The sequence below is a fragment of the Prionailurus bengalensis genome, chromosome F2 (genome assembly GCF_016509475.1).
Source record: "Prionailurus bengalensis isolate Pbe53 chromosome F2, Fcat_Pben_1.1_paternal_pri, whole genome shotgun sequence".
Lineage (NCBI taxonomy): Eukaryota > Metazoa > Chordata > Mammalia > Carnivora > Felidae > Prionailurus > Prionailurus bengalensis.
In genome coordinates, this window is record NC_057353.1 from 39,851,097 (window position 1) to 39,863,508 (window position 12,412).

Here is a 12,412-nt window from a genome sequence, read left to right on the forward strand (position 1 = left end):
GTATCCTATTTTTAAGTGCTTCACCTCTCTCTCCATATCTCTCAGTAGGTATAAATATATATTATTTTAATGAATCCATCACACTTTATTTAATAGATGTAACACAATGCATTTAAAAAGACTCTTATGCTGGACATTTACATTGCTTTCAGTTTTTTTGAGGTTACGAACAGTGCTGTGGTTAATATACTTTGTGCATTTTTGCACGCTACAGGCATTATTATCTTGAAACAAATTTCTAGAGATATGAAGGCAACTAAAATATATATGAAATTTTAGATTTTTAAAGTACACTGCAAAAGTGTCTTCCAGAAAGTGTGTTCTCGAGATTACCATTCCCCCAAGCAGTATATGAAAGAAACTGTTTCTTCACATCTTTAATTAACACTGAGTGCTGGGCTGTGTGTTAGATTTTAATTTAATGTGTTGTAATCCATGAGTACTTCCTTTATGATTTCTGACTCATGAATCAATGCCTAGAAATAATTTCTCTACTAAAAGATTCTAAAAATGCTACAACTTCTTCTAATACTTTTTTCCCCATTTAGAAATCATAAATTTCATCAGAAATTAATCTTGTTTTAAGTCATGGTATAGGCATCTTTTAATTTTCCAATGGGTACTCAATTGTTTTAATATATTTAATAAATAATCTATCTTTCCATCTTCATGACTTATATAACACATTAAATATTTATATTTGGATCTATTTCCCGACTGCACATTTTATTGCTTGTCTACTTTCCTTGACTATGAGATTATTTTAATTATTATAACTTTATAATACACTTTAATATCTGGTGGATTAAGGTTCTCTTTTCTGTTTCCAATTTAGAAGAAAGTTTATATTTGTACGATATTGAATCATCTCATCCAGGGAGACAGTTGGTCTCGTTTTTATTAAAATTTGATTATGTTACCCTGTAAGGTCTTTTTTCCAATGAAGACTCTTCATATTTCTTGCTGATTTTTTTCAGGACAATTCATAATTTTGATTGTGATTGTAAAATATATTTTATATTATGATATTTAGCTACTATAATTATTAAAGCAATTGGTTTTCACATCAATTTTGTGATTTTCTAAAGGACCATGTTACATAAATCTTACTCAATATTTTAGTAGTTTTCCAGTTAATCATATAACCTGTAAATGTTAGGTTTTTTTCCCACATTTACCACTTATTCCTATCGTTTTAAGAATCTGCCCTGGCTATCACTTTTGGAAAAATGTAAAATCATATAAAAGCACAAAACTTTCATGAGTTTAATGATAATACCTCTAACATAAAGCATGATAATGGAATTTGTATTTCACTGCTGAAAGGAATGATGATTGCAATGGGTTGAAACACATTTCCCCTATGTAAAAATCTATGACTTGACAAGGACAATAAAAGCAACAACAGGAACAAGAAAGTCAAATCTCCATTGGTCACTAACAGAGAGTGCTAACCTACTGACATTTGATAAAGGCAAAGGTTCAAGTATTTATCCTTCCTTTCTTGTTATGAACCATACCTTAAGGTAAACAAATAGTTTAGTGTTTTTTTTTTAAATAATTTCCCTTAAATACTGAAGGAAAGACGGAAGAATGTCATTTTGTAATACCTAATGAGATAACAGACCTAGGAAATAAATAAAATAAATAAAAACAAAAAAAATACAATAAATAAAACAACAGAGATTATATGTCTCATTAAATATGATGACATACCCTTGTCTTAAAAACAAATAATAGTAATAAAGCTATCTGGACCTAATCCAGACTAAGATTTAACTTAGGTTACAGAAAATATAAAAAAATAGAAGGCTAAAATAAATAACAAAATGAAAAAGACCAAATCTAGACTATTGGACATTCAAGAGGACAAATAACTTGGTTTCTTCAACAAATCAATGGCATTAAAGAAACAGAGGTTTGCTATAGAATAAAAGAAATTTAAGAGGCATACTATCAAATACAGTAGAGATCTTGAATCAAAACCTATTATTAATAGATATCATGAAGACAATTAGGGACATTTTAATATAGACTTGGTAATAAATGATAAGAAGAAATAACTATTTAATCCTATTAGCTGTGATAATAGCTTCTTAGTAATGCAAGAAAAAAAAAACCCAAACAAATAACAAACAAACAAACAAACAAATGCAAGTTCTTGTGAAAGATCTATACTGAGATATTTATAGGTAAAATGTCCTCTTATTTAGGATTTGCTTTAAAATACCTCAGGTTAAAAAAAAAATGGGGGAAACACAAACGAATGGCAAAATATTGATAATTGTTCAGTTTAGGTGATGGGTACACTGGGGTTCATTATCCTCTTCTCTCTAGTTTTGTGTAATGCATGTGGTTAGTGATAAAAAAGAAGCCAGAAGTAAGAACTGAGAGATAGTGGGAAAAGCAGATGAGGATCAATCTTCATTTTAAGCAACAGAGTAGAGGCAGTTAACACAGTAAGTACATACTGAAGTATGACCTAACGTACATGTGAGGTTCATACAAACTGAGAAAGGGAATGTTGTTAAAGACTGTCTAGAGTTTAGAACTGGAACAGACAGAGGAGAAGGCAAAGGGTCGGAGTAGGTGACGACGGGTAGGTAAAGGGAGCGATGGCACTCCAAATGCCCATAAGCGCACTCGCTACCTGGACTATTGTTTGGGAACTAGCGTACTAAAGAACTGTTTCTGTCTGAATGATTTCTCTTTGATCTTCCAACCAGTATGTGAGCATACCAGCGTTCCACGCAAAGCATCCCATTGCGGCTAACACTGTGACCTCCTTCTCATGGACATTACACCCAAAGTTATATCTGGACATGGTTTATTTATAAAACCTTCTCTTAAAAAAGACTAATTGCTGCAATTTAAGAGACCTAAAATGTCTTTAACCCCACTTTGTAAATATGAAAACAGAAAAAAAAAAATCTCTGGTTTCTTTGTGTTATCCCTAGGAAGTACAGAGAAGGCAATCCGATGAAGACCTGCCTTGTCACATTCAATAGAGCAACTGCAGAAGCAATTTGTTACAAGCAGATGGATAGCTGAACACTAAAAAGGATAATAAACTAGAACGAAATTAGATATTGAAATCAATTTCTTTTAGGCTTACCATGAAACTTCAGATTTACACAATTGTATTTGAAGAAGTCAGAAAAAAAATGCCATACTAAGATGGGTGCCCGTGAAAACAGAACTTTACACATGCTATAGCCTTTATAGTCACCATTTACTTGGTTGGTTCAAATATTTATAGTTCATTGTTATGACTGCCAAAACTGGCAACCACAAGGATTGTTGTCTCAATTAGGACAGTAAACAGATTGTCTCTTTTTTTAATGAAAAAATCTAAAATGTAATACTTCACAGTTTAACATGTTTATTCATCTAAACGAGCTAAAAAATAATGGTGCGACATCTGTTCGAGAGGCACTGGTACCTCAAATTTTGGCTGCCTCCCCACCAATTTGGTTGTTGTTTTAAAAAATGAAGAATAGGAGGGGGTACTGTCATCAAAAAATCTTCTGGCATGTAAAGTATCTTATTTTTCTTGAAATAAGGATCTCATGTCTGTTGCTAGGGATAAAAAAAAAAAATTATTTAAGAATGAGGCACTATGTTGAATAGGGCAGCAGTTCAATTGTTTTAGATGAATTTACTGGCCCGCTATGGGTATTTCCACACTGGTATAGTTCTTTGAGTGACTCTCCCAGCTCCCTCCATACTCACCTGCATACCTAAAATACAAAATAAAATAGTAAAAATGTTTCTGTTGGCACTGAATTCATCTGCTAGGCTTTTTTTTTTTTTTTTTTTTTTTTTTTTTTTTTTACTGTGGGTTGTACTGATTGTAGGTCTGATGTCAGTGGAACAAAATCTAGCAAACATCATTCTATCTAGGCTGCACTGGAGCAGTTCTAATAAAAGAAGGCAGTGCTGTTAAGGGAGAAGTGGTAGGAACCTCCCCAGAGAAGTCCAAGGTAAGTGTGCTTATCTCTGGCTCAACAACCTTACATTACGGATGAAATACGTGAAAAGGCTGGAAGTTTAATTTCTAGAAGTTTTATTTCTGAAGCCCGCCTAAATAAAGCATAATTTACTCTACTGAATTATCACTGACTATATCATTCTAGAATCTGGAAAATCTAGTGCTTTAGTGTTCACATAAATTTAAGCATTATAATGAAAATTTAGTTTTATTTTTGTTGGGAGTGAGGATGTATACTAAGTTAAATTAAAAACACTGCGTGTGTTTCTCAACAATAGTGATAAAAATAACATATTCGGTTTCCTAGAAAAGAGCAATGTTTCCGTTCTAGAGCAAATTTAACGCTAGTTGTCTTGATCTTAAAATGAACAGGTTGAAACATGTACTTGTCCTAGTACATCCAATGACCATAAATGCTAAATGCGGAGTTAACCAATATAGTGATTTCTAAGTTTTATTTATTGTGCAAATAATTTTTGATCATCTATTACATGCAGCACTGTACCAGACTCTGAGAGGACTAAAAGAAATTAGCTTAAATTTTAACATGCATTTATTAAATATGTGCAGATCACTATGGTACTGGAATTACAGAAATGGAAAAGAACATATTTTCAGGATCTTGCAATCACTGGTTGGGGTGAAGTATTCCTGAAAAATGAAAAAGACTGAAAATCTTCAAGTATTTGCCAACTTAAAACAAACTCCGTTATCGGTCCTATGATATGCTTTTTGTTCATTTGTTTTAAAAGAAATCCTAGATGAGGTTATCTTTTCACAGTATCTCCTCTCAGGTGAATTTATATGTGCTTTATTTTGCAAAATAAGAACCAGCACCTGTTTGAACTTCAGTCACAGTATCCCTGAGGCTGGATGTGAAGTCTACAGCATTAGCTGAAATTTATCCTGCACACCCTGTTAACAAATAGATTCTAACTTCAATTTTTCTGTTCTTGTCTTTTGAATTCCTCTGAGCAGTGCATTACTGGAGGAGAAAAACCCATGCCTGAAATTTGTGTCTGGTGCCAGTCTCAGATTTATGCCAAACACCGCTCACTGTTCAGAAGTGTGGTCCCCTGAAAATGCAGGCCGAATATCACCTCCCTGTCTTCAAAGATTCAAACCAGATTTCAACCTGGGATTTCTCTGCAGGCTGCTTCCCAGACAATACGAATATGAAAAATGTGCATTTCATGAAAACGGTGTTGTATTGTTGTCTCTGTTTACCTGCTATTTATTAAAGTCAGTGTGGAGCCTTTGGGACTTGTGGTTCTCTGGAGCCATCGTAAGGTCAGTTATACAAATGGACTAGCCAGAGACTCAGGGTATCGATGAAACGAGGTAATGAAACCTGCCTGTAATTATACTATGTATAAACTAATAGTTATTACTATCAGAAACAACTTTTTCCCCTCAAAAGAACACCTCAAGAACAGAAGGGGACAGTAACATTTTTTTTTCCACAGTAGTGAATTTTCAGACATTTCCAAGAGTATATTCACCTATTTTAAATACTGTGAATTCTGTTATATCTCACTTGGATAGGTATCTAATAAACAAATTATTATATGTCTTCTCATTTAAACTACTACTGAAATTAGAAATAATCTTTATTTGATATGACTGTTTTTAACACCATATGGGAGGTAAAAGAACTAAGTGAAAATTGTTCACGTAAATGTGATAGGAGTGAGGGAAAAGCAGTATTTCTTGACATGTGGCGTGTCACTCAGGAAAGGAAAAGGCCCATCATATCCAAAATGCCAGCTTGGATATTCCCTTGCCACCCACTTCACGAACAGACATACCACATGGCATTAAATGCTGCAACCTTTCCTAAAAATGCCACTTGGATTGGTCTGCTGTGGCGAGTGTATAAGAACTCTTGGTCTGTCTCATGAGTTTGTGATTTCAAGGAGAAGAATCCAGTAAATAACACTGGCTAAATTTTGCCCTCAGATGTTTGGCATAAATGATCTGTGAGGATCCTGGAACTTTTGGCTGTTTTCACGTTGATGAAATAAATTATGCTACTTGAAAAAATTCTACAGAACATAATGCTATACAGTCATCGTCAACTATCTGCAAAAGTCTCAAAGAAGATCTAGGGAATTTATCAACGGCTTTCTTCTCTTGGCAAATATGAAAACAACCTTAACATTTTATTTGCTCTTCATAAATACAATGGATATGATATAAAACCCTTTGTGCACATGTTTCAAACTATTAATTTTCTATGCTTCTTTCTGTAAGGTAGTAGTAGCTAACAAATGTGCTGTGGACACATATTTTCCCATTTTCAAAGCTTTATGTATTCGTGTGTTCTAAAGTTATTTTAAAAACTCCATTACCAGTAAAAATATTGAATACATTGATTATTATACTCCAACAAATGCAAAATATCTTGAAAATTTATATAAACAAAAAATTACCTATGTGAGTAGTGAGGCATACATTTTCTTTCATTATTTATTTTTCACAAAACAGTTGTGATTGACTAACTCTCAAGAGACAAAATGTAATTTTTTAAACCCACTTCGTATAGTTCAGATTTAAGAGGCAACCCAACAAGATTATTCTGAGTAGGAAGGACTTCGTTACTGTTATGTGGAAAAAAAAAACTGCACAATTAAATGACAGATTGTTACATATCTCCCTAACAAGAGGGGCAAACTGATACTGCAAGCAGTCAGAACAACATAATTAAAATAGAATTCCAAGTTTATATTAATAGAATAATAAGTTAATTAAAATCAAGATCAACTGAACTTTGTATTTACACCAGTTCAGACAGCCCAGGAGGAAAGGAACTCTATTTTAGAGACATATGTGACTCTTTGAGCTTCTGTCATCCAGGTGCCATTTCTGATGGAGCACATGTGCACTGAACAGTTGGCAAAGAAGGAAAAAGATTACTGTAGATGTATGTGCAGATAGTTCCTCTAATGATATAAAATATGTCTGGAAAGAAAGCAGGGCTTCTTTGTAAAATGAAAAATTCCCCATGACTTTTTATTCCTTCTTAGGCTCTGAATCTGATTTGAGAACGTTTCTGTAAATGAGGATATATACTTTTACTTATGATGTATATGGAACAAAAATAGATTTAGTAATCTGTAAGCGATGAAGTTATACACATAAATTGGCTAAGACATCCGAAGAATTTGGGATCTGTTTTCCATTTTATCTAAACGCACCATGAATAGGTTGCCTGTCAAAGTACAAAGATTTTTATAAAAGTATCCGGGAGCATACATTATACTACATTGCTAGGTAAGGTTCTTTTCTTGATATCCTATGCAACTATTTAAAAAGATATTTCTGAAAACTAAAAATACCAGCAGAAAGAATCCAAGATGTTCCAGTTTCAGTACTTTAGAAAGTATTGGTCCCAAGGGGTGCTTTTATGAAATTATTTCCCTTTAATGCATTGATTGCTGTTCAGCTAATCTTCATCTGGTTTCAGATCAGGGTCAACATCTGTGGACAGTCTGAGATAAAAGAAAGCATAGAAAGCCAGTAGGAGGGCCAATATAGCTGCAAGTACGAGGCCAACTTCCTGAGGAGGAAAAAAGAAAAAAAAAAAAGTAGGGTTGAAATTGATGAAGAGATTGGTTAATGTTATGAGTTTCATCAGATAAAATCACCATATAATTCCATCATCTAGAATAATAGTTTAAACCTAATAATCACATTCTTTGTGATTATCACTTCTTGTCATGAAGTAAAGTAACTTATTTTGTACCTGACAACACGCACTGCAATGACAAGTACATCAGTGGGTGACTCATTCCTACTATTATTTCCATTTAATTTGTTTGTGCTTTTCTCATAGCAAAATTAAAATTTGTAATTTTAATATTTGCATAGTTTGGATATGAAGACGCCAGTGCAAGCAGTGTGGTTCATGCTCACAGTCTGCCTGTTCTCTAGTGGAGTAGGCCTAATTTTATTTACTGCTTCAATACATTTGTTATTAGTTATAGCTTTTGGACACAGATTTTTAAAACATCTATCTTTCTTTTTCTAATGGGAAGAAACTCCTATTACAACCAGTTTCTAACTAATGTCTCTGCAAATCTTTATTAAATATTATTTTGTTGAAACTCTAATTTTTAAACTCTAAATCCTATAGTTTATAATGTGGGGAAACAAAACAGTACTTTTAGCTCATGGAGGATGACACGGGGTAATTTATCAGAACTGTGAAGGGTGATTCTGAATATTTCATCTGGTGATTTGGTGTGGGTCATATTAGTTAATTAAAATGGAGGTCAAAAATTTACTGTATGTATTATGGCAAAAATCCCATTATCTCTTAAAAAGTCTATAAACTTCATGTATAATGAAATATATGGTATGTACTATGTTGTATACACACACACACCATTAAGAAATGTTCTCAGTATTAACATATCATTTAGCTAAAAAGAGAAAAAAGAGCAACTAATGCCAGTTTCATACCCTAAAGAGCCTAATATGCCTTTCTAATTTTCAATTGTGTATCACACCCATTCCTGGCATTGTTTTATGGAGAAGCAGTTTATTTGCATTTACATGAATATATTTTACATTTCATCAGAATGTACAATTAATAATTCAACATACGCCCCCTAATAAACTTTAAAAACATTAAAATGAATTTGATTTAGAATAAACACGAAATTTTTACCTGGATGTTGAAATTACAAATGGGTGCTTTATACAGATATTTAGCTTCAAAGTTACGTTGATTTAGATTTCCAAACTATGAAAATAAGCAATTGATGAGAATCATGGAGTTGACAGAGTCAGTGTCAACTGTTTTTGTAAGATTTGATTTTTTTAAATCTGATACATCAATATAATGTCAAATGAAAGTGAGTTTTTCTTTGTTGCAGTTGGAACACTGGCATCTCGAAAGGGCATGGCGGCATCAGACAGGTTTCATTTATATTCTTATACCCACAGCTGTGCTCCCAGACCCATCTGGTTACACAGCTACTAATTTTAAGAGGCTGTAATAAACAAGTGACACACAACTGCAAACTCCATCTGTTCTGTATAGTGGACAACAAAATTGTCCAACAGCAGTCACCGTCCGCACAAGCTTAAAGCGAGAATGTAGTTTTTACTCTTGATTGGAGGCCATCATCTCCATCTCATTTGATAATCACCTCTAATTGCTGCTTTTCAACTGCTCCTTGTCCCTTCAAACAACTCTTTATCATCTACACTATACATTTTCAGACTATCCAGAGGCATGCAAAAGAGTTTTAAGGGTAGAAAGCAGAGAACATTCATAGAATACAACTTCAGAGGATCCATTAATTCAATTAATTCTATTGAATATATGGGGCAGGAGGTTGGGCTAGGAATGGAGAGGAATTGCATCATTTTTTTTTAATGTCCCTATTCTGTTGAGGATATGAGCATTGTGGGGACTGGATGTGTAAAGGGTTAAAACAATGGTAAAATTTGAAAATACTGCTTTCAGGGTGCTGGTGACACTAACCATAACTTACAGACCTGTAGGCATTTATGACCCCCCACCTCCTGGCCATTTTTAGTTTTACATCAGAAATAACCAACAAAACAAAACAAAACAAAACAAAAAACTAACATTTCCAGATGGCTCATCCCAAGAGGTTGTTCGCAGGATATGGTTGACACTCAAATATTTTATTTGTATAACAGATAAATTACATTTTTGATCCTTATTCTTTTATTATGATTATACCTTTCAAATAAGCCATTTAAACAAATTAACAAACACATATAAATTATCTTTTTCCTCCTAAATACTAGAAAACATGGGTATTTACACTCTAAAAAACTTCAGTCATGTTGTAGTTCTTGAAAAATAATCTAACTGAACATCAACCAAATAGCAAATATTAGTTGTACAAATATTTTTTAGGTGGCGCTCATTTCATACTGGGTCATAAATTATAACATTTTGTTAATATTGGTAAGACATAGGAAATAAAACAGCTTCTAAAAAGAAATTAATTCTAGATTGACACAGTAATAGTCACATCTTATTCTGAATCATTACTGGTCTCTCAAAACATTTTCTGTCACCAAACATACATTTACAAAAAAGTGCTAAAAGTCTTTGAGCATAAAGACTACATTGTGTAGTTCTTTATATCGCTGGTCCCAGTTTTCTCAATCAATACTGTTGATTTTATATGGTAAGGAAATCTCCTGTCTTACTCATCTTTCTTACAGGTTCTACAACACTGTAATACTTACAGCATTTCTAAATAAATAATGAAGGGTTGAGTAAGATTTATATAATCTATACATAAAGTATATTAAAATGGTGCAATACTCTGAAAACTTTATAACAGTAATCTTGGTATCTCCAAAGCAAAACCGAGAACATTTTATAATATATAATATAATGACACAATACAGACTTAGTTGAAGCAGGGGATCTGAAGGCCAATGACAAACACCCAAGGGAAGTCTTATTTGTACAAACCAGTAATGGCTAATTCAGAGAAATATCTTCTCCATCAGCTAACCATTCACAGTGAATTCTGTGCACTAGGTTCAATGTTAAGTGCTCTCATTGTGTTATTTAACTCTCCTGACATCCCTGTGAGGGAATGGTATATTCACCATTTTGCAAATATGCCAGCTCAGACTGGCGAGACGATAGTAATAGTAAGAGGCAAGAAGAATGTGATCCTAGGGCTCTTTATTCTGTGTTCAGTGTTGATATTGCTGTTATTTTTCTTTTCCATGCATCTGTTCATATTTTCTATAGATTTAAATTATTTTAAGAGCCTAACTAGGATTCATTCTAAAAATAAGTAGTAAAGTGATAAAATATTGTACTATTATGGTCATCCTATATCAACGAGATAAGAGTCAAACATGTTTGATGTTCATTAGTCCTTAGTTGCTTCTCTGACATTATCAATATGGATAAAATCACTCACTGGGGAAATTAAACAGCATTAAATGGCAATTGCTGAAAGAAACTTCGTTATTTAAAATCCTACGCTAAAATGACAAGGCAATCAAAGTTTGACAGGGCAAACTAATTAGTATGCCAGATCTGAAATGTAAAACACCTCCATGGTTCTGATTCTAAAAAGTTTCATGTCATTTTAATGGACTCTTCAAATAATTTTTCAAGCAAAGTAAACAATGCTTAAAGTTAAGGGTTTTGTTTACCAGAGGTTTACAAATCAAAATGATATGCTAGCTTATTGAAAAGGAGCTATGTTCTGATGTCAGTTAGAAGTTCTTTTGTACATACTTTAAATCATAAATGAAATCAGAAAAATTTTTTTCTCATAAAAAGAAGTTGCTTATACTCTACATGGTTTATAAAAAGATATTAGATAATTGTGCTGTAAGGTAGATTTATCTCATACTAAAGTCATTCCCTCAAATTGAAATAATAACAAAAACTATAAGAAAAAACAAAAGAGGATGTGCATATATTAGTAAATGAGTGGTTGCACTATATCTCAAATTCGAATTTGTAGTTGCTCATTGTATTGTGCCACAAGTGGATTTTGCTACACCATTATCTTTCTTTAAAACAAAACAAAACAAAACAAAACAAAAGAAACCAAAACACTGCATTGTGAGAGATAAAAGTGAGGGACATAAGTGCCTTGGTGGAAAATGACAAATAATGCTCTCACTACAAGAGACAACCATCAGGTAACTAATTGTAAAACAAAACAAAACAAAACAAACAAAGAAAAAAACACACAAAACAAAAACAAAACAAACCCAGGTATTACTTTTAGAAAGGTGATGTCACAGAAATAATTTTACAGATGAATAAAATTTCATGTGAAATTAGAAGAAAACTCCAAAAGATTAATCATCTCTCTTTTAAACAAAAAGGCAATTCACTTTTTTCATTAAAAACTGACACAACAGCACTAGCTGAGATTGTTGTTGTGAAAACATACCGTATCACACGGCAATGCTTGATCAAAATCAGCAATCAGGAGTAAAAAGAAGGCAGTGTTTCGTGATCATAATAGCAAATTCTGGAAGACAACCAAATATATCATCTGGCAGTTCAACAGCTGTTACGGCTTGGTAGTAATACCTTGGCATTTGCTATAAGCTATAACTTAGAAAAATTGATTTTTCATCTGCCAGATAAAACCAAAATCTCTTTTTAACATTTTAATATTTAAATAAAGTATATATACTAGTCACTTTAATTTTGCACATTTGACAGCACAACTGTCAAGTTAATTTTTGTATTTACAGTTTGATTAACCTCTAAATATTTGGCAAAAAATGGACATGAGTAATAATGTACATGTAATTTTGTTGAACTTCACTGTGCTAACACATTGGATTAGTATCTGCTAACATCATTCTCAGATGCATTTATCCCTCTTAAGCAGTTAAAACACTGATTTTCTAAAAGAACAAGTTTGGGGACATCATTAG

General features: G+C 32.8%; 1 protein-coding gene across 6 annotated transcripts in view; it reads right to left on the minus strand.

The window, feature by feature from the left end:
* TRIQK (triple QxxK/R motif containing) overlaps nt 1–12,412 on the minus strand; it is a 139,502-nt gene that overhangs the window by 49,907 nt on the left and 77,183 nt on the right. For 5 of the 6 annotated variants that reach the window (XM_043601363.1, XM_043601362.1, XM_043601360.1 and 2 more), the window contains one exon: nt 4,430–7,550. In XM_043601363.1, coding sequence (XP_043457298.1) covers nt 7,437–7,550 — 114 coding nt within the window. In that variant the 3' untranslated portion in view covers nt 4,430–7,436. Of the gene's footprint in view, nt 1–4,429; nt 7,551–12,412 lie in introns of those variants that run through there. The other variant, XR_006300506.1, reaches the window with a different exon arrangement.